We start from the raw sequence: 23,103 nt of genomic DNA, 5'->3' as shown, positions 1-23,103 counted from the left end.
ATTATTATTATTTTTATTATTATTATTATTGTCATTATATATGTAATATTTTTTATTTTTTTATTGACTTTTCATTTTTCAAATGAGGGTGCATAACGACTCAACTGAGGGTGCAATGCACCCTTATGCACCCCCGTAGAACCGGGCCTGCCTGAGTACTTTTCCTCTGCTGATAAACAGGCTGCAGACACGGAAATGAAAGTGATGAAGCAGACTCCATTTTACACTTCGACAGAGCAGGAGCAACAGGGTGAGTGTTGGTTAAAACCGCTCTGCATTATACATACATTATTATTACTCTGTTATGCTGTAGGCCTATGTCACAAAAAACATTTTTTACAGACTTGATCAAAACTCAGCAAAGTAGAGTCGAGTGTGACTTTTTCAAATGTATTTAACTTTTTCCTTTCCTGCCTGGACCGACAATATTTTCACGGACCGGCCTTCAAAATATGGGGGGATAAAGGGCTGTAGTGTTGATGCTCCGGCCCCGTTTTTGCGTGCTCAAATCAACTGCTGTGAACGTCCTTTGTTGAAAGTAGTTTGGAGCAGCAACGCGCACTGCTTGTGAAGTGACGACAAACACAGAATCACAGAACGGCCGGTCGTTAAGGGCCGTTGACGGCCGTCGGTTCGCTGGCGGCCGGCGGCCGGCACCGCCCTTCCTTTTTTACGTGTTTGAACGACATCATTGACGTTGCGCTGACAGGCGAGAGAGGTCCACAGTTTCTCCGCAGCGAGGCTCCCCCGTTTTGCAAAGATAGCAGCAGAAATGTCATTGCTACATGTGCAGGGATATTTAGACTTTAAAATGCTGCTTGATCATTAATGTTGGTCTCGGCAAACAATATTATGAGCTATGGGATTCGTTTTGTGTCATTAATAATGCAACACTTTCTCAGAATCAAGCAAAACTAAGAATTTAAGAGAAAAAACAACAGAGTCAAGCAAAACAAATTTAATTTAAAAAATAAAACTATAAGTTGCAAACAAATCATTTGTGTAATCATGTAAACTACAAGTCTTTTTTTCTTTGTTTTAACATATCTTTTTGTTTGCAGTTCTTGTTGCTTCTTTCTCAATGATCAGATTTTTGTTCTCGCTGTATGGGGGTTATTCCCTATCTTTATTCAAGAGCATGGTATTTAAATTTGAGAGCATACTTTATTGATTTATTTCCCTCAAACCCTGTCCTCGCACTCAAATAGTGCCTGCTTGCACTTAAATTTGCTCTGCTTCTGCTCAAATTGTACGCTTGTATGCAGGGGCCCCGCCAGGGATTTTGGGCCCCATGAAAATATATCACATTGGGCCCCACCACCAGGCATAGGCCACGCAAACCAAGCACAATTGCTGTAACCACACCTCCAGAACCCAATCGACTCATTTATGCTTTAAATAACTCTACAGGTACAGGCTTGCATCTATCTTGTAGTTCAATACTAACTGCACTATATTTACTGACACTGAGCTGTGAAAATATAACACTGTGCAGACTGCAAATTCTACTGCAACATTCTGCTGCAGTAGAATTCACTATTTGATATAACACTAACATTCCTGACAATAGACCTCAATAGTCATCTTTTATGGTGTACATGCCTTTTTAATAACATTTTTGAATGGAACATTCATAAATCAAAATAAGTATAACTTAAATATACATGACCTCTTAAATTAAAATAAAGTGAACATTAACACCAATATTATCATTTATAACATATAACATAAGCAGCAGATTACATACCAACTACAAAATAAGCGGGTATTAAAGTGTAAATGGACAACAAAACGGAAATGGAAATGAAAAGGCCTGATGGTGGTGCTAAATCAGAGCAAAACTCTCTTGTCTTTCTCTCCTTTCTTTTCTTTTTTGAAAGCCTGACTTTGTCAGTCGTTGAGACATCATACACACGTAAGTACTCGCATCCCTGCCTCACATGCTCTCACTCTGCTAGAAAATGCGGTGCCGCACAGCGTTTGGAGACAGGACCAAACCATTACATGTAAATAGAGGGGGGTGTTCGATGCTTTGGATAATTAACTTTTCGAACAAAAAAAGTGAAATTAATCGCAAGTTTAGTGAGTACATTATCAATAATGTTATATTAATGTTAATTATTGATGATTGATGAAAGGTTACTTAACATTTTTTTCTTAATGTTCTACAATTTTTGGGGCCCCTGTCAGTCACGTGCCCTTAGAATCGTCCTAACTTTTCACCCCCTTACGGCGCCCCTGCTTGTATGGCTGCTTACAGATTTCCTGTGTTCCAGTTTAAAACCTTCTCCTGCACTCAGGCTGTTTTCTGTGCACTCGTGACATTTCTTCTCTCAGATTTATTCTGTGCGCGCTCGAAACTTTTGTGCAACAATCCTGTCAAAATCCCTCAACCAATAGGAGGCCAGGTGTCCTTGCGGATGCGTTCGCTTTACTTATTACAGCGTCCCGTAAGGGCGGTTACTCTTTGGTTTATAAACTCCCGCCCTCCACGCATGGATGTATAATAAGAACTGGGTTGCGTTGCGTTCCGATAATCCAAAAATCAGCTCCTAAATTCTAACCCTATCTCCTATTCCTTGACCTCTGAGTGAAACGTCACGGGGTTAAGGGATAGTGGATAGGAGAATTCAAAAGGACTTAGGAGAAGAGACTGCGGTGCTTTAGAGAATCCGACTGCACTTTCACTATCCGACGTGTTTATGATGCGCCAGCGGACGTCATAAATGTGCGTCTGCTGCTGTGGGGGAACTATGGAAACTACAGTTTTCTATACAGCAGACTACAACATGGATGTTTAATAAGAACGAGGGACTACTGTAAACTCATCTAGAGACTCTGCACCGTGCTCTGATGCTGCTGCTTTACTTTATGAACGTGGACAACAGAGAAACATATTCTTCATGACCAAAGTTGGAATTGAAATAAAAAAGGAAAGTGAAACTTATGCTCGTCACCCTCTCCCTCCGGTCCACATTAATACAAATGATCCCAATACGTATGATTGTATGAACTAAAGATCTTAAATCAATACAGATGTATTTATTATAAACGTTAGTCCTTAACACCTATCACTGTGTATATCACCATTCAAACATCTTTTAAAAGTTGAACAAACCCCACACAGCTCAGTGAAGACTGTGATGCTGACTTTATTTGATAATTTCAGTAAAAACTAACGTTCATATTTCTCTCTTTGATTATAATACTGATGAACGTTCAAAACAAAGCACTTTGGCAAGTTACCACATATGTTTTAAAATGCTTAATAAGCACCGTAACTTCCATGATATAATTTCTCCGTCATAATCATTTGTTGACTGTTGTGTGACGGAAAATGCTGCGGCTGCAAGGCATTGTGGGGCAGCTTTTTCTCCTCTCCTTTCGGTTAGGGAGGTCCAGTGGTTCCTAAGCTAAAGGAGGTTATAAAGGAAGTTTGAAACCTCCTTTCCTTTCATCTAGAGAATTGGAACAGCACTTATCATGGCTGCCACTGACGTACTTCCGGGTCATTTCACTTGGTTAGGAAGGTTCCTAAACTAAATGGACTATTGGAACGCAACCCTGGATACAGCGTGGGAGGCGGGGCCTCATTCATTCCTATGAGAGCTGCTCATTGGCGCATGATGATAAAATGGCCCAACTTTTGAGAGAGCGAAACGTCACAGATTACCCGGCATGCCTGAGAAGTACCCGTATGTGCGCTCATAGCGCATGCGCAATTTTAACCAAAATGCTCGTTCACATCAAGCACGTCAATTTGCGTACACGTAACAGCACCGTGCGTTCATGACAGCATGGTAATGATTTGTTATTATGATGGATTTGATATTAACGAGGCGGCAGTTAGCAGCTAGCGGCTAGCTAGTCATTATGCTAATTTACACATCAATCGTTATGTAGGCTACTTATATTACGCTGTAACAGGATCTAGTGATATCCAAGCAACAGAGCTTCATTTAGCACTCCCTCACTGAGCCACAGCCTCCTATGATAGTTACATGAGCAACCTGTGAGAAGTCTGACTTATGTGTTGTATTGAAACCAAAGTTTGTCATTATGATGTTTTTATTAAATTGTAATCTAAAAGTGTGTGTGTGTGTGTGTGTGTGTGTGTGTGTGTGTGTGTGTGTGTGTGTGTGTGTGTGTGTGTGTGTGTGTGTGTGTGTGTGTGTGTGTGTGTGTGTGTGTGTGTGTGTGGTGTGTGTGTGTGTGTGTGTGTGTGTGTGTGTGTGTGTGTGTGTGTGTGTGTGTGTGTGTGTGTGTGTGTGTGTGTGTGTGTGTGTGTGTGTGTGTGTGTGTGTGTGTGTGTGTCTGTCTGTCTGCAGTGTTACTGGTGTATCTGTCAGACTGGAGAAGATGAGTGATTCAAAAGATGAGGACACATCTTCCGTCTCCAGCTGTCTGTCTCTGAAGAGTGACGGGTCTAAAGACAGATTGATGGACTTCAGTGATCAACCTGGACCCTCAGAAACAAAGTAAGAGTCTGTTTCTCCTGTGAACTCAAACTCAGCTTTATTGTCAATCTTTCAGTTTGTGTGTACAGAGAGATCGAAATACCGTTTCCCGCAATCCTGTATATAAATAAAAACCTGTATATATATATATATATAATATATAAAAAGAAATATATATAAAAATATGTATGCAAATATGTATATATATACACAATCAAAAGACGCATGTATACATATGCACACATTAAGACCTAAATAAAAACCCAACATTCAATATATACAAAATAACAGTCACTTCAATATCTTTGGGAAATGTACATTAGTGCAAGATTGTCCAAAGCAGTGTGAAAGAAAAAGTGTCTGGTGCTGGATTTGATTCTCTGTGTGTGTGGGAGTTATAGTCCAGTGCGGGTAGAGGGGAGAGGGGGGAGAGGGGAGGGAGTTCAGCCTCCTGACAGCCTGGTGGGAAGAAACGTGTTTTAGTCGGGTGCTGCTCGACCTCAGACTGCGGAGCCTCCTCCCTGAAGGAAGGAGGGTGAAGAGGCAGGTGGAGGGATGGGTGGGGTCAGTGCTTTGCGTGTGTGGTAGATGTCCAGGAGTGATGGGAGTGAGGCATCAATGATCATCTCAGCAGTGTTCACTGTAGGAGTGATGGGAGTGAGGTATCAATGATAGAAGTACAAAGTAGCATAAAATAGAAATACTCAAGTAAAGTACAAGTATCTCAAAATTGTATCTAAGTACAGTACTTGAGTAAGTGTACTTAGTTACTTCCCACATCTGAAATCAGATATGACTTCAATCAGTCAACCAATGTTTATGTATACACATTGGTCACGCACAACAAGGGGCACACTGTGGACTTAATTATCTCAAAGGGTCTGAATATCTCTGAGGTTGTGGTGACTGATGTTGCACTCTCTGACCATTCCTGTGTTTTCTTTGAGAGCTCTATTTCTGTTCACAATCTTTTTTTCAAAAAGAGGTAACCACAAAGCGATATTTAACTGAAAATACCAGAGAAATATTTACTCAGAATTTTTCTTCCACACTTGCCCTTGCTAACACCTCAGTAAATGAGCTAGTAGATCATTTTAATTCAAAAATTCAAAATGTTATAGATGCCATTGCTCCAACTAAGGTAAAGGAAGTGACTGGGAAGAAAATATCTCCATGGAGAAAGGCCATGACCGTGAGAACAGAAAAAAGAGAATGTCGAAAAGCTGAACGTAGGTGGCGAAAAACAAATCTCCAGGTTCACTTTCAAATCTATAAAGAGAGACTTGGCCTTTATAATTTGGAATTGAAAAATGCACGACAGACTTTCTTCTCTGACAAAAAAACAAACAACGCACGTGCCTTGTTTGCTACCTTCGACAGACTAACTAACCCCCCAGTGTCAGTAGCCTCTGAATTTCTATCCACCAGGGCGTGCAATGATTTTGCCTCCTTCACTGACAAAATTCAGAAAATCAGACAAGCAGTCAGGCCTATGTATCAGGTACAGCAAATGTTTTGTCTCTATGTCCACCTAATATCAATTCAAACACCATGACACAATTCCATCGGATTAATGATAAAAACCTAGAGGACATTATTCAACTTCTGAAATCCTCCTCCTGCTGCCTTGATATTATTCCAACAGGATTTTTCAAAGATGTTTTTCCTTGCATGGCCTCAGATCTACTTCATATAGTAAACAAATCTCTTCACTCAGGTATTTTTCCACAGGCCCTGAAAACTGCAGTGATTAAATCGCTCTTAAAAAAATAATAATCTAGATGCTTCAGTAATGAACAATTACAGGCCCATATCAAACCTCCCATTTCTAGGTAAAATCATTGAACAAGTTGTTTTTCAACAGTTGAGTAATTTCTTGCATTTAAATAACTGTTTCGATGTGTTCCAGTCAGGCTTTCGTCCAAACCACAGCACTGAGACTGCTCTTGTAAAGGTCTTCAATGACATCCACTTAAATACAGACAGTGGCAGAACTTCAGTGTTAGTATTATTAGATCTCAGTGCTGCGTTTGACACTGTTGACCACAACATATTACTAGACCGACTGGAAAACTGGGTGGGACTTTCGGAAACAGTTCTAAATTGGTTTGAATCCTACTTAAAGGACAGAAACAACTTTGTTTCTATAGGTAAGTACACATGAATCTGTGAATCTGTGTGAATCTATGCTGTCCTGTTTTTTCACGCTTACCCTGTTGCTGAATTTCCCCTCGGGATTAATAAAGGTTCATTTGATCTTATCTTATCTTAATCTGAGTTGACAAATATGACATGTGGGGTTCCTCAAGGCTCCATCTTGGGGCCTCTTCTCTTTAACATCTACATGCTACCACTGGCTCAGATAATGAAGAACAACAAAATAAGTTACCATAGCTATGTAGATGACACACAAATGTACGTAACAATTTCACCAGGAGACTATGCTCCAATTCAAACACTGAGTAAGTGCATTGAACAAATCAATGACTGGATGTGTCAGAACTTTCTCCAATTAAACAAAGATAAAACTGAGGTAATGGTTTTTGGAGCCAAGGCAGAACGTATAAAAGTTAGCGCTGAGCTTCAGCCTGCAATGTTCAAAACAACAGATAAAGCCAGAAATCTAGGTGTAGTCATGGACTCTGACCTGAGTTTCAACAGTCACATTAAAACAATGACTAAATCAGCCTACTATCACCTAAAGAACATATCTAGGATTAAAAGACTAATGTCACAGCAGGATTTGGAAAAACGTGTCCATGCTTTTATCTTCAGTAGACTCGACTACTGCAATGGTGTCTTCACAGTAGTGTTAATTTCGTCAGCTATTTTTTTATTTAGTTTTAGTCTTAGTCCTGTGTTAAATGTTCTTTTTAGTTTTAGTCATATTTAGTCACCTTCATCCTGTTTTTATTTAGTCAAGTTTTAGTCGACTAAAAGTCTGAGCATTTTAGTCTTATTTTAGTCGACTAAAACAGTAAACATTTTAGTCAAGATTTAGTCGACTAAAAGTCTGAGCATTTTGGTCTTATTTTAGTCAAAGAAAACTAATTATTTTAGTCTACTTTTTGTCAATGAAAACTGTTGAGTCTTTTTTAGTCATCAGATTATATAGAACATTCCAGTCAAAGTAGTCTAGCCAAAACCAATAATTTGTCATTTTAGTCAAACGTATTTCACAATAAGATTATATCTTGTCCTTATTTGATGAAAAACACAGGTTGATTAGAAAGCAGCTTTGCAGAAAGTATTATGGTCAGGTTTGTGGTGTTTTTACCAGCTGTGTTTTATGGCCACATTGCTTCCCTTCTGATAAAACAATGCATTCTCTTTTTTTCTCCGCCTCATTTTAGCGAAAAAGGGCCCAAATATCACGTTGTTTCTTTCTCCCAAGCAGTGGTGGCTTTAGACTTTTTCGTTGTCAGTAATTTTGACGGACAGGATCGTAACATTTATGTCATAATCCATTATTATCCGTCGAGTGCACAATTTATCAATCACTCGCACTGACGGGGGGGTATTCGGTTAACGCGACCACTGCTCCCAACCCCTGTTGTTGCCATTTTCTTTTCTGTTGAATAAGGTTAGTTAGACCATGAGTTTAGACGCAAGTCTTCCTATTTTGCCGCTGCCCGGTGTAATTCAAATCTACCGCCGCGCCCAGCACAGACACACAGCTGCTGCCCTGCGCAGCACCGGAAATGGAACTGCTGGGAGAAAAACTGACTATCAGAGATGTAACGTTATCTTTGATAATATTTCGTCTCCTCCTTTTTCGTCAACGAAAGTAAAGAGAGATTTTGGCATAGTTTTTATTTAGTAAACTACATTTTCGTCTCCTCACTTTTCGTCAACGATATTGCATGATGATTTTGTTACAGTTATTGTTTACTGCCGTCGGTGCCGTCTCGTCATCGTCTCGCTTTCGTCATGGAAAAAAAGGTCGTTGACGAACATATTTCGTCATAGTTTTAGTCAACGAAATTAACACTACTTCACAGGTCTCACTAAAAAATCTATTAGAAAGCTGCAGCTGATTCAGAACGCCGCTGCTCGAGTCCTCACTGACACTAAGAAAGTGGATCACATCACTCCAGTTCTGAAGTCTTTAAGGCCCTGTCACACTGCCCCGAAATTGACACCCGATGGACACACGAATATGGAATTGTGAATTTCGCACGAAGATGGCCCCGAACCACACACGAAGGCAACATTTACATTACATTTAAGACATACAACTGCAATGAAAGTACCAAAAACAATTATGTTACAGTACTATGATACTGTACTGATATCTTCAGACTTTGTTCTTTACTTTATCCGTCTTTATATGTAGAAAATATTACGTTTTCTCCGTAATGTTGTTTCCATAACAACAACAATTTCCTGTCAACTGTCCTTCAAAATAATATATTATATCCTTTTTAGTTTCACAGAACACGAATTGGGTTATTTACATAATATATTTACATGATTTTGTTGTGCAATAAAACAACCCGATGGACACACGATAAAGGAAATGTTCACATTCGGCTGTGATCGCAGCAACATCGGGCCATTCGTGAGGGCATCTTAAGCCATCGTATGACCGCTGGCGGAGTTTCTCAGGCTCCGGCAGCAGAGTGAATGCGAATGCACCGATGATAACACGAAGATGACACGATTTGACAAGATGCCCTCACGAGTGCCTTACGAAGTTGCCGCTCACGAAGTTGCTGCCGGAGCCTGAGAAACTCCACCGGCGGTCATACGATGGCTTAGATGCCCTCACGAATGGCCCGATGTTGCTACGATCACAGCCGAATTTGAACATTTCCTTTATCGTGTGTCCATCGGGTGTCAATATCGGGACAGTGTGACAGGGCCTTAACACTGGCTTCCTGTGTGTCAAAGAATAGATTTCAAAAATACTGCTGCTGGTTTATAAAGCACTGAATGGTTTAGGCCCAAAATACATGTCTGACCTCCTGCTAAATGATGAACCATCCAGATCTCTCAGGTCTTTAGGGACTGGTCAGCTTTCTGTCCCCAGAGTCAGAACTAAACATGGAGAAGCAGCGTTCAGTTATTATGCTCCAAATATCTGGAACAAACTCCCAGAAACCTGCAGGTCCGCTGCAACTCTGACTACCATTAAATCCAGACTGAAGACTTATCTTTTTGTCACTGCTTTTAATTGAACTATTCATATCTTAGACTGCACTGTAACTTTTTTCCATGTATTTTTTTTTTCTTTTAATGTTTCTTTTATTATCTTTTCTTTTAAGTGACTGATTTTAAATGTCATTTTCTTAATAACTTTCATTTTTTATAAAGCACTTTGAATTGCCTTGTGTTGAAAAGTGCTATATAAATAAACTTGCCTTGCCTATATAGCCCAATATCACAAATGTTACATTTGTCTCAGTGGACTTCACAGTTTGTACAGAATATCAGTATGACAATACGACACCCTCTGTCCTTAGACCCTCACATCGTACAAGGAAAAACTTCCGGAGAAAACCCACAGTTTAAAGGGAACATGGGAGAAACCTCAGAGAGGAACAGAGGAGGGATCCCTCTCCCAGGACGGACAGACGTGCAATAGATGCCGTGTGTAAATTGAAAAGATTTACACATAGGTAGTCCATATGTTTGGAAATGCATGTGTGTTGTTTAGAGTCGGTGAGGTCCTGATAATTTATTCCGGGAAATTACTCTGACCTACTAATTGACCTGACCGAAGTTATTGAGTCTATGTAAGTGTACTGCTTGGCTCAGATCCACCAACGTCAGCAAGATCTCACCTCTATTAACTCCCGAAGAACCAGGTTCAATTAACTGCTGTTTCAATTCAGACAACTCTCTTAAATCTGTTGAAGCGATCCCGAAGGATTTTGATATCAGTAATGAGGTGTGACCCTACCTAAGTGTGGGTGTGGCAGGGTGCAGTCTTACCTTTGAAGCAGGAGAGGAGAGCGCAGGTGCCTTTTAAGTTGTCCCAGTCCAAAAGGTGGGATCAGTTTATTTGAAGAAAAATAGGTCCAAACTAATACATGGTTTTTACCTTCTCTCTTTACAACATTATAATCATACTAAACTAAATGATGCTGTGATCATGTTCAAATATGAAACTTTAATTCACAGTCTTACATTTATTACCAACATTGTAATTTCAACTACCCAATTCAGTTGTGATTTCTAAATCTCCCGACAGAATTTAGAGGCATTTCCTCATAAATGACCGGTGATAATAAAAAGCACATTCAAACTTTCATTTTCAGCCAATCAATTCACATCAATTTCATACCTTTTTTCCGACACAGATGGCGGGTACTAACATTCAAAAACACATACCTATCTCCCGCAGATATTCGGAGCAAGATCCTCACAAGTGGCGGTTACTAATACTCACAGACACATCTCCCATCAAATCATTCCACTCAGCAAACAAAGAAATTCACTCAGCATTCAACCAAGAAATTCACTCAGCTTTCAACCAAGAAATTCACTCAGCTTTCAACCAAGAAAATCAAGAGATATTTACCAAGTTTGAGAGAACCTTACCGAGAGCTATTAACCCAGCTCTGAGGGACAGAGCCTACCGGGAGAGAGTATACCAGGGGAACCCTCCTCTCTCTCTCGCTCCCTCCAAAAAGCCAGTCTCTTTATGCTAAAAAAAACGGATAGAAAACTCCAAAAACACCTCCTCCATACCCAACCAATGAAAAAAACTGGGGATGGCCACTGATGTACAGGACTGGACATATTCTATTGGCTATGGCATAAGACACACCTTCCCATGTTTGTGTAAAAAAGGACATGACCAGACATATTCTATGGCTATGACATAACCACCTTTTTGAGGCCTCAATGTATTTCTCCTTAAGTCCGGTGGTTTTTTGTTTTTGTCAGGGTTGGGGTTGGTGTGCCGGTGGTCCTGGGGACACCGACTTTAAGGGGGGGGGGGTGACGACCCCTGCCTTGCTATATACATATTATTGTCCTTCCCACACGTTTTGTTATGGCCAAGAGCCAGGCCATGACAATCCACGATGTACAATAGATGAAGACGAGATGCAAATTATCATGAATATCCCTTAATGTCTTAATTTAACAATCCTCATACTGGTGTATTGGGTATGGAACGGGATTTCAAAATATCGCGATACAGGTTAAAAATATTGCAATATTATTTTCAAGCCGTATCGCCCAGCCCTAATTTTGATGACGTGTGAGTTACTATATATGATGAACTTGCTGTGTCCAACTTTGAATTATGTTATGAATCCAGACAGGAACATGTTTTTATTATGTACATATACCTGCGCTATAAAGGATGTGTTCATCTCAACAGAGGGAAGAGGTCCAGAACAAGAGCTGGAGGGCAGAGAGCAAGTGAGACCAGCACTGTACGAAGTAAGTCTAAATATCTGTCTGCTGGGGTCTTCATGTCTGAAAACAGGATTCTTCCTGCTTTATTTGTTACAGCAAAGACATTCATTCTGAACCCTTTTATTTATTTGTTTTATTTGTATTACTCACATGCTTTCTTCTCCTTCAGCAGATAGTGGTCTGCAGGAGGTTTTAGATGAACATAGGCTCAGTCTGAAGAAGAGATGTGAACGTGTGACTGAAGGAACTGGTCAAAGTGAAACCCTCCTCAACAGAATATTCACTGAGCTCTACATCACACAAGGCCTGAGTGAAGAGGTTAATACCCAACATGAGGTGAGGCAGCTGGAGACAGCTTCCAAGAAAGAGACCCTCCATGAAACTCCAATCAAGTGCCAGGACATCTTTAAAGCCTTACCTGACCAGCAGACTCCCATCAGAGCGGTCCTGACCAACGGAGTCGCTGGAGTTGGAAAGACCTTCTCAGTGCAGAAGTTCACTCTGGACTGGGCCGAGGGTTTGGGAAACCAAGATGTCAGTCTGGTGATCCCGCTCTCCTTTAGGGAGCTGAACCTGATCAAAGGTGAGCAGTACAGTCTTCTCAGGCTGCTCCATGTTTTCCATCCAACCTTACAGAAGGTCACAGCAGAGCAGCTGGCTGTCTGTAAAGTGCTGCTCATCTTTGACGGCCTGGATGAAAGCAGACTTTCTCTGGACCTCAGAAACAATGAGATTGTGTCTGATGTCTCTCAGCAGTCCTCAGTCAACATGCTGCTGACAAACCTCATCAGGGGGAAGCTGCTTCCCTCGGCTCTCGTCTGGATAACTTCCAGACCTGCAGCGGCCAATCAGATCCCTCCCGAGTGTGTGGACAGGGTGACAGAAGTACGAGGCTTCACTGACGCCCAGAAGGAGGAGTACTTCAGTAGGAGATTGAGTGATGAAGACCGGTCCAGCAGAATCATCTCTCACATCAAGAGCTCCAGGAGCCTCCACATCATGTGCATGATCCCAGTCTTCTGCTGGATCACTGCTGCAGTTCTGGACCACATGTTGACTACAGACCAGAAAGGACAGCTGCCCAAGACCCTCACTGACATGTACTCACACTTCCTGCTGGTCCAGACAAAGAGGAAGAAGCAGAAGTATGGTGAGGGACATGAGACGAGTCCACAGCAGCTGACGGAGGCTGACAGGGAGGTTCTTCTGAAGCTGGGGAGACTGGCGTTTGAACATCTGGAGAAAGGAGACATCATGTTCTACCAAGAAGACCTGCAGCGCTGTGGTCTTGGTGTCACCGAGGCCTTGGTGCACTCAGGAGTTTGTACAGAGATCTTCAAAAGAGAGAGTGTGATCTTCCAGAAAACAGTCTACTGCTTTGTTCATCTGAGCGTTCAGGAGTTTCTGGCTGCAGTCTACATGCTGCACTGTTACACCAACAGGAACACAGAGGTACTGCAGGACTTCCTGCAGGGAGACTATAGCAACAGGTATAGCAGTGATCAGGATTACCCATCCCTGGATGTCTTCCTAAAGGGAGCCATGGAGAAATCCCTCAGAAGTGAAAATGGCCACCTGGACCTGTTTGTCCGCTTTCTCCACGGCCTCTCTCTGGAGTCCAACCAGAGACTCTTAGGAGGCCTGCTGGGTCGCACATACAACCGTCCGGAAACCATCCAGAGAGCCATCAACAACCTGAAGGAGATGAGCAGTGATGAAATCTCTCTTGACAGGAGCATCAACATCTTCCACTGTCTGACTGAGATGAAGGACCACTCCGTACATCAGGAGATCACAGAGTTCCTGAAGTTAGAGAACAGATCAGGGATCTACTTGTCTTCTCTGGCCTACATACTGCGGATGTCAGAGGAGGTTCTAGATGAGTTGGACCACGAGAAGTATGAAACATCAGAGGAGGGACGACAGAGAGTGATTCCAGCTTTGGGGAACTGCAGCAAGGCTGTGTGAGTCCAGATGTGATTAACTTTATAAACTAATGTAGATATTAAGTTTAGTTTTCGCTGTGACTGCAGTTTGTTAATAGTTAAATCAGACACAGATAGGGATGTCCCGATCACCTTTTTTTGCTCCCGATCCGATTCCGATCATTTGATTTTGACAATCTGCCGATACCGATTTTTCCCGATCCGATCTTTATGCAATGCATTAAGAGAAAACAAAGGTAACAGATAGCGGCTGGCCATCCAACGCGATGAATTCAGCTAGCTTGGCTGTTATTTGTTTGGCCTTTTCACTGTTCTGGGGCAGTTTCTCTTTCCTTTTAGAAGTCTCTGAAAGTGTCGGTTGTTTCAGTGCCGTTACCCGAGTGGCCGCTGTGTACTCGTCGTGTTGTTGATGGTGTTTGTTTCTCAGGTGGCGTATTAGATTGGTCGTGTTGAGCGTAGCTCTGTTCTTTCCACCACGCGGAACCTCCGCCTTGCAAACATTGCATCTGGCTGTTACACTGCCTTCGCTTTCAATTTTATAATACTTCCAAACTCCTGACATTTTCTCTGTCCCGACTCCCGAGTCACCAGCTGAACGTAGCCTCTCGTTAGCTTACTGCTACTATTAGACACTGCGCCCACTCTGTTGCCAGATTTGAGAGAAATAAGCAACCAGGTCTGAAAACAAGCCCAAAAGAAGCAACACATACATGATGTTGTGTAATTTTAAACCAAAACTAAGTCCTCAGGATGACTTTAAGACGTGAACATGGTCATTTTTGTTTTGTAACATTAAATAAATAAAAAAAAATTATAAAAATTAAAAAAAAAAAATCCCGATACCCAATTTTTTTCTCCCGATTCCGATCTTTTGAAAATCATGTGATCGGCTCCGATCCCCGATCACGTGATTGGATCGGGACATCTCTAGACACAGAGTAATATCTGATTTATGTTGACTCTTTTAAAACAAGACCTACATAATCCCACCAATAACAGAGGTCAGATTGTGTTTTAACGCTGATCCACAGATAACATGTTTGTCATGGTGTTTTGTTGAAAATAATGTAAACGTATTGGTTTGTTCAATACGTTTGTGTGCATTATACATTCTCTATGCTTTGAGAAACACATTATGCATTCATTGTCATGCACAACCAAATATATTAACATTTCATTATGTAAATCTCTTCTTTGTCGATTTGTTTAATTTCTGTTCACTGACAGCAGAAGGTAGGTCTGACGTGACAAACATGGGATCAGATCACACTGAAAATGCTTAAAACTCAATAACATATTAATTGTACTAACATCAGAGTTATTCAAAACATTATATTCAAAATGCTTTTTCAACAAATGCATGAAGTAAATGTAATGTTTCCCCTTGTTTTATAATAGCATATGCTGTAATATATGTGTCATTGCAGATTTCCTAACCGTGGAATGTCAGACTCTGACTGTGAAGTCGTGGCCTCCGCTCTGAAGTCCGACCCCTCCCATCTGAGAGAGCTGGACCTGAGTGGCAACAAGCTGCAGGATTCAGGAGTGGAGATGCTGAGTTCTGGACTAAAGAGTCCAAACTGTAAACTGGAGTCTCTCAGGTCAGATCATTGGCTGTAGTTCATGTGGATTTCTATTTATTTATCATTTATATTATTTCTAATTCCAGAGTTTAGTACTAAGAGTTCAAAGACATTTAAATTATTTATATTTCTTTCTAAATGGCTGAATATTTTAAAGACCAACAAAAAGCAGAGAAAGTAAATGTGTGACTCTGAAGTCCAACCGCTCTCATCTGAGATATCCTTTCAGCCGTCACTCTCACTGTGCTCCATGAGTCAGTGAAGATGCTGTTGTTGTGGCAACAGGAAATAATGAAACTGAGAGGAATCAATAAAACACAAACACAGGTATAGTTGATCAATTATTATTTCGTTGTACAACAATCAATAATAACGAGGAAAACATTACCTCTGCTCTCAAGCAGTCCTACAGCTATGCTCCCACCCAGTAGAACTTTACAGAGACATATAAAGGACTCCTGACATGACGCACACACATTTCCTTACATTAGCTAACACACGATATCACATGTTCTGCCTCTGAATGCTATACTTGTCAAGATGTCGAAAGTTTACTTATCTCATGACGTCCTTTAGGAGTAGTCAACTAACAAAGGTTAACTGTTTTTATAGCCTAAGGCCTTCTCTGAACTTCCTCTAGCCTTGATGTCAGCTCACTTAAAATGAATACATCTATTGATAATTCAGAACAACCATTGTCTCTCTAATTCTGTTTGACCCAACTTCGTAACACACATCATATACAGTAGCTTACCATGTGACATTAATGAATATACCAGAAATACGCTGTATTAAACATTCTGCTATAACACTTTCAGTACTGATGAGCTGTGAGGGAAATGAATGAGGTCAAATATGTTGCTGAGAAAAACTGCTGCAGAGAGTTTGAGCTTATCAAGTATTTTGAATCTACATCCTTTGAAGAATATGGAGGGTGGTGAGGGTGGTTGCTTCAAGGATTAAACAGTCAACGCAGTGGATTTAAAGATGAGCACATGGAGGCAGGATTTCCAGATCATTGTTTTTATTGTAATTTGTTGATTCTTGTTTGTCTTAATTGTTGATCTGGTTGGAAAGTAAAACACATCTTAGTTAGTTCAAACTTAACATTCATATTTCAAATGATATTCCAGCAAAGCAGTTATCTTGCTACATTATTATATGTAATGTAAGGCAAGGCAAGGCAAGTTTATTTATATAGCACTTTTCAACACAAGGCAATTCAAAGTGCTTTACAAAAAATGAAAGACATTAAGCATTAAAAAAGAAAAGCTAATAAAATAAACATTAAAAGGAAAAATACATGGATAAAAGTTACAGTGCAGTCTGAAATATGAATAGTTCAATTAAACATTAAAAGAAAAAGTACATGGATAAAAGTTACAGTGCAGTTTAAGATATGAATAGTTCAATTAAAAGCAGCGACAAAAAGAAAAGTCTTCAGCCTGGATTTAAAAGTAGTCAGAGTTGCAGCGGACCTGCAGGTTTCTGGGAGTTTGTTCCAGATATTTGGAGCATAATAGCTGAACACTGCTTTACCATGTTTAGTTCTGACTCTGGGGACAGAGACTTCAGTCTCTGAAGACCTGAGAGATCTGGATGGTTCATAATTTAGCAGGAGGTCAGAAATGTATTTTGGGCCAAAACCATTCAGTGCTTTATAAACCAGCAGCAATATTTTGAAATCTATTCTTTGACACACAGGAAGCCAGTGTAAAGACTTCAGAACTGGAGTGATGTGATCCACTTTCTTAGTGTTAGTGAGGACTCGAGCAGCGGCGTTCTGAATCAGCTGCAGCTTTCTAATAGATTTTTTAGTGAGACCTGTGAAGACACCATTGCAGTAGTCGAGTCTACTGAAGATAAAGGCATGGACACGTTTTTCCAAATCCTGCTGTGACATTAGTCTTTTAATCCTAGATATATTCTTTAGGTGATAGTAGGCTGATTTAGTAACTGTTTTAATGTGACTGTTGAAACTCAGGTCAGAGTCCATGACTACACCTAGATTTCTGGCTTTATCTGTTGTTTTGAACATTGCAGGCTGAAGCTCAGTGCTAACTTTTATACGTTCTGCCTTGGCTCCAAAAACCATTGCCTCAGTTTTATCTTTGTTTAATTGGAGAAAGTTCTGACACATCCAGTCATTGATTTGTTCAATGCACTTACTCAGTGTTTGAATTGGAGCATAGTCTCCTGGTGAAATTGTTACGTACATTTGTGTGTCATCTGCATAGCTATGGTAACTTATTTTGTTGTTCTTCATTATCTGAGCCAGTGGTAGCATGTAGATGTTAAAGAGAAGAGGCCCCAAGATGGAGCCTTGAGGAACCCCACATGTCATATTTGTCAACTCAGATGTGTATTTACTTATAGAAACAAAGTTGTTTCTATCCTTTAAGTAGGATTAAAACCAATATAGAACTGTTTCCGAAAGTCCCACCCAGTTTTCCAGTCGGTCTAGTAATATGCTGTGGTCAACAGTGTCAAACGCAGCACTGAGATCTAATAATACTAAAACTGAAGTTTTGCCACTGTCTGTGTTTAAGTGGATGTCATTATGTAGAAATAAAGCAACCAAATCCAAACGGTACAGAAAATAGGGAGGTAAACTACTTGAGCTGCTATGAACATACAATACAAAGGAAAGGAACACGTACTGATTATTTACTCAGACAAACAATTGGTTGTCGGGAGTTGCATGAGGCCAGCCAGCTTCTTTGTTCATGGGGGAAAGGATTTGCCACAGGTGAGCAGGAGGAGGGAGCAGGTAGAGGGAGGTCGGAGTGGGAGAGGGATTTTCCACATCATTGCTGACATCAAAACCATTTTGAGCTCTGAACCGATTATTAAACCTTACCAGGGTAACAGGGTTTAGTCTAAACCGGGTAACAGGGGCGCTGCGCCCTCTTACTGTCAGCGTGCGCCCGCATACCAACATGCTGATTTCCCCTGTAAATTGTTAAAGTGATGCCAGAAAGCCATATTTCTGTTCGTCAAAAACTGTATAATTCCTCCAAAAATATGAAAATGGTGTCAAATAGAGCGTCAGACGGCACAGACAGCTTTGGTTTTACTCTGAATAATTATGGGATGGATGTCCGGTGGGTCTGCAGCAGGTTTACACTCAAACTGAGATTTCTGAGTTTCTTTACTGTCCTTTTTTCTGTAGAGGAAGTAGAGAAACTGTATCTCTGGATGTATTTGTTGTTCGAGGTGCAGTATATGACTCAGCAGCTTAAAGACATGAAGACACTATTATTTTCCACTTCGCTCTAATGAAAGTAGGCGGGGCCAGAAATGACTTTAGCGCCCTTTCTAGGAACATTGCTTTCTAAAGTTACATCGTGTTTTCTTTATTCAGACTGGAGCGCTGCGGGTTGTCAGAGATCAGCTGTTCTGCTCTGATCTCAGCTCTGAAGTCCAACCCCTCCCATCTGAGAGATCTGGACCTGAGTCTCAACACGCTGCAGGATTCAGGAGTGGAGCTGCTGAGAGATCTTCTGGAGAGTCCAGACTGCAGACTGGAGACTCTCGGGTCAGTAAGGGGTCGACTCTCTGCTGGTTCAGCAGTACTGTATTAAACACAGGGAGGTGGATGTGTTCCTCTCACTGGGGAATCTCTCCAGTTACACCTTCCAGGCGTAGCCTAGCTTAGCACAACAAATCATGGATGTTACCATTTGTCTGTAGTTTCTCCTTTTGTTCATCTTATGTTTCTTTTCTTGCATTCTCCCAAGAACAATATAATGTAAGCTGACAATGCAAAGCCACATGTTACCAGACATATGGGATTCTACAGGAAATGTGTTGACTGTGGCAGACTGATGTTGGGCTTTAAATTAAAGTATAACAAGAAAATCCTACACTTCATAATTCACTCTGAACATTTAAACACCTGGAGTTCATTTTATATTCTCTATCAGGTTTCTTTTATAAATGATATAATAAACAGTTTAATACAGTTAATACATATTTCTATCAAAACTATCAAACACTAACAAATATGTTCAGGTTTTGCTTTTTCTTAAACATTTGTATGAAGCTACATGATGCTCATACTGACTGAGTAGTTTAAACTGAAGATGCTTTGGATGTATGGCTCCACTATTTCTGAAATAAATATTCTCTATTTATTCTTTATCAGATTTCTTCTAAATTCATCCTGACATATTTGTCATATTTGTAAACTGTGTGATCTTGAGTTGAATCAGTTTCAGTGGGTTTTTATTAGTCTGGCTGCACATCATGAGTTGGTGTAGATGGAGCAGAGGTTCAGATGTGAAGTCTCCACTTTTTATTGAAGGTGAAGCACGTTGTCTTTCATATTAATGAGAGCTATTTTCTCTTTCTGTATCTTACAGTTTTTAACCTGTCAGGATGTCCACTTTATAAACTCCTACATTCTCTACTTCTCCAGCTATAACCAGATTATTGAACCTTGAATATTTTAAGCAGAGACTTTGTTTTTCTAAAGTTACATCATGTTTTCTTTATTCAGACTGAGAGACTGCAGTTTGTCAGAGATCAGCTGTTCTGCTCTGGTCTCAACTCTGAAGTCCAACCCCTCCCATCTGAGAGATCTGGACCTGAGTCTCAACGCTCTGCAGGATTCAGGAGTGGAGCTGCTGAGAGATCTTCTGGAGAGTCCAGACTGCAAACTGGAGGCACTCAGGTCAGTTCTCCATCTTTAACTTCTGTGCTGAGATTAATATGTGAGAGTTGTGTTAACTCTGAGCTTCAGACATCAGGCTGATATTATCCTGATCCTCTCTGAGTATCTTGATGCTAAAGTCTGTTTTCTTCTTCTGTGGTTTCTTTCCCTGACAGTGGCAGAGCAATGTTAAGCGACAATCAAACTCTGCATAATTCACTCTGAACTTCCTAAAAACCTCAAATTCATCTTATATTCTCCATCATGTTTGTTTTTTAAATAAATGACTTTATAAACACATAAATACAATACTTAAATATTTATATTAAAACTATCAAACACTAACAAATATGTTCAGTTTTAGCTGTTTCTCACATTTGTATGAAGCTACATGATGCTCATACTGACTGAGTAGTTTAAACTGAAGATGCTTTGGATGTATGGCTCCACTATTCTTAAAATAAATATTCTCTATTTATTCTTTATCAGATTTCTTCTAAATTCATCCCGACATATTTGTCATATTTGTAAACTGTGTGATCTTGAGTTTAATCAGTTTCAGTGGGTTGTTATTAGTCTGGCTGCACATCATGAGTTGGTGTAGATGGAGCAGAGGTTCAGATGTGAAGTCTCCACTTTTTATTGAAGGTGAAGCACGTTGTCTTTCATATTAATGAGAGCTCTTTTCTCTTTCTGTATCTTACAGTTTTTAACCTGTCAGGATGTCCACGTTATAAACTCCTACATTCTCTACTTCTCCAGCTATAAACAGATTATTGAACCTTGAATATGTTAAGATGAAACTTTGTTTTTCTAAACTTACATCATGTTTTCTTTATTCAGACTGATTGCCTGCAGTTTGTCAGAGATCAGCTGTTCTGCTCTGATCTCAGCTCTGAAGTACAACCCCTCCCATCTGAGAGATCTGGACCTGGGTCAGAACGATCTGCAGGATTCAGGAGTGGAGCTGCTGAGAGATTTTCTGGAGAGTCCAGACTGCAGACTGGAGACTCTCAAGTCAGTTCCCCATCTTTTACTTCTGTGCTGAGATTAATATGTGAGAGTTGTGTTGACTCTGAGCTGCAGACATCAGGCTGATATTATCCTGATCCTCACTGAGTATCTTGATGCTGAAGTATGTTTTCTTCTTCTGTGGTTACTTTCCCTGACAGTGGCAGAGCAATATTAAAGGGATAGTGGAAATTGAACCACAAATAGTTTTGTTTTAACTTATATACAAGCATAATTACGTACCAAAACAATCACACCTGATTAAAAAAATATAATAATTGCCTTACGCATGTTAGAAGCACTTTATTGCAGCTTCCCCGAACTTTTTTAGAAACGAAATGATCGATTCAGCCAAACCGGAAGTGAGGAAAACTGAGGAAGACGAAACGATAACAAACCATGGCGTCTATGCAGAATGAACCTGGAAGGGCAAATATACCAGACAAAGAAGAAGGATTGTACGAGGTATCCAGTGATGATAGCGAGTCAGAAACATCCTCTCGGCTTTCCTGCGAAAATGTAGTTTTAGGAACTGAATCTAAATCCGGTTCAGTAAGCGACGATGGTGAGAATATTGAGCCAGACGATGGACCATTACGTCCTTATTTGTTCGAGCCCGAGGAGATGGAGTTAGTTCACGGCATGGGCAATGGCGAGGATGACCAGGACCAGGCGCCAGATGATGCACCCCTACGCACAAATAATCTTGACTGGTAGGTCCCCAAGCATAGCTCACGCTAGGCGCTATATTATATATTGCAAAAGTTGGCATGCATGCACTGTAGGCCTATGGCTATGCCCGAGGATGACTGCATGTTGGGTACATTTCATAACATACCAGGGTCAGGTTCACATAAATTATCTTGTCACATTTATTATTGTATATGTAACAGCCTTATGGGCATTAATTACATGAATACATTTAAATGAATTGTATACTAGCATGATATACAGCTAGAGCCAATCGGTCTTTTGACGTAGTATGGTCCTAATCCTAGGCTAGCCAGGCTGCCTGTCAAGTGTAGGCTGTACTCACAGTACTGTTAGTCTATCATGTCTATATGATGACTGTAGTGTACACATTCGACACTGTGTACCGGATTATCGGATGACGAGGCCTCCGGTCGCCTAATCGACAGGCAATAAATGGCGTTGTACACAATGGTACAGGCTAATGATGCATTAAATCAGCCAGAAAACATAATAAAAATATTCGTGCCTCGTCCAATGTTTGTGCCCGTCTTCCTTTGTTTTCGTCATCACCCGAAGATTCCCGAAGTATTTCGTTTCATTGAGAGGGCGTGGTCGGGAGCAGTAAAATTGAAAATAAAATGAAACTAGGCGCATGAAATAAAAAAAAATTGTTTATTATGCTTATTTTTAATAAAAATACATAAGTTAAACCCAAAATTTGCGGATTTCCACTATCCCTTTAAGGAAGAATCAAACTCTGCATAATTCACTCTGAACCTCCTAAAAACCTCAAATGTATCTTATATTCTCCATCAGGTTTTTTTTTTTTATTTAAATAAATGACATTATAAAAACATGAATACAGTAATTAAATATTTATATTAAAACTATCAAACACTAACAAATATGTTCAGTTTTAGCTGTTTCTCACATTTGTATGAAGCTACATGATTCTCATACTAACTGAATAGTTTAAACTGAAGATGCTTTGAGCTATGTCTCCACTATTCTTAAAATAAATATTCTCTATTTATTCTTTATCAAATTTCTTCTAAATTCATCCCGACATATTTGTCATATTTGTAAACTGTGATCTTGAGTTGAATCCGTTTCAGTGGGTTATTAGTCTGGCTGCACATCATGAGTTAGTGTAGATCAGAGTTTCTCAAAGAGATGTGATAGGTGGGTATAATAATATATAATAATTTTATTTTTTTTAATTAAAAATAAAAAAAATATTTTTTTTTCTCTTTTTTTTCACACTTGTGGAATATAAAAACAATGGCCCGGGGTGCAAAACGCATCAATGAAAGCGACCCTCTACCACACATTTACACCTGTAAATAACCCAATTTGCGTTCTTTGAAATGTAAAAGGATATTGCA

General features: G+C 40.2%; 1 protein-coding gene across 5 annotated transcripts in view; it reads left to right on the top strand.

Annotated features, from left to right (window-relative positions):
- Window positions 1-23,103, top strand: part of LOC117441803 (protein NLRC3-like) — a 110,498-nt gene that overhangs the window by 65,459 nt on the left and 21,936 nt on the right. The window contains exons 1-8 of one of the 5 annotated variants that reach the window (XM_034077814.2): window positions 216-250; window positions 4,329-4,478; window positions 11,794-11,855; window positions 12,001-13,795; window positions 15,205-15,378; window positions 18,725-18,898; window positions 19,862-20,035; window positions 20,858-21,031. In XM_034077814.2, coding sequence (XP_033933705.1) covers window positions 4,360-4,478; window positions 11,794-11,855; window positions 12,001-13,795; window positions 15,205-15,378; window positions 18,725-18,898; window positions 19,862-20,035; window positions 20,858-21,031 — 2,672 coding nt within the window. In that variant the 5' untranslated portion in view covers window positions 216-250; window positions 4,329-4,359. Of the gene's footprint in view, window positions 1-215; window positions 251-1,896; window positions 1,916-4,328; window positions 4,479-11,793; window positions 11,856-12,000; window positions 13,796-15,204; window positions 15,379-18,724; window positions 18,899-19,861; window positions 20,036-20,857; window positions 21,032-23,103 lie in introns of those variants that run through there. The other 4 variants (XM_071202277.1, XM_071202276.1, XM_071202275.1 and 1 more) reach the window with 4 other exon arrangements.

The sequence above is a fragment of the Pseudochaenichthys georgianus genome, unplaced genomic scaffold (assembly GCF_902827115.2).
Source record: "Pseudochaenichthys georgianus unplaced genomic scaffold, fPseGeo1.2 scaffold_200_arrow_ctg1, whole genome shotgun sequence".
NCBI classification, from domain to species: domain Eukaryota; kingdom Metazoa; phylum Chordata; class Actinopteri; order Perciformes; family Channichthyidae; genus Pseudochaenichthys; species Pseudochaenichthys georgianus.
This window is presented reverse-complemented; position numbering and strand designations above follow the sequence as displayed.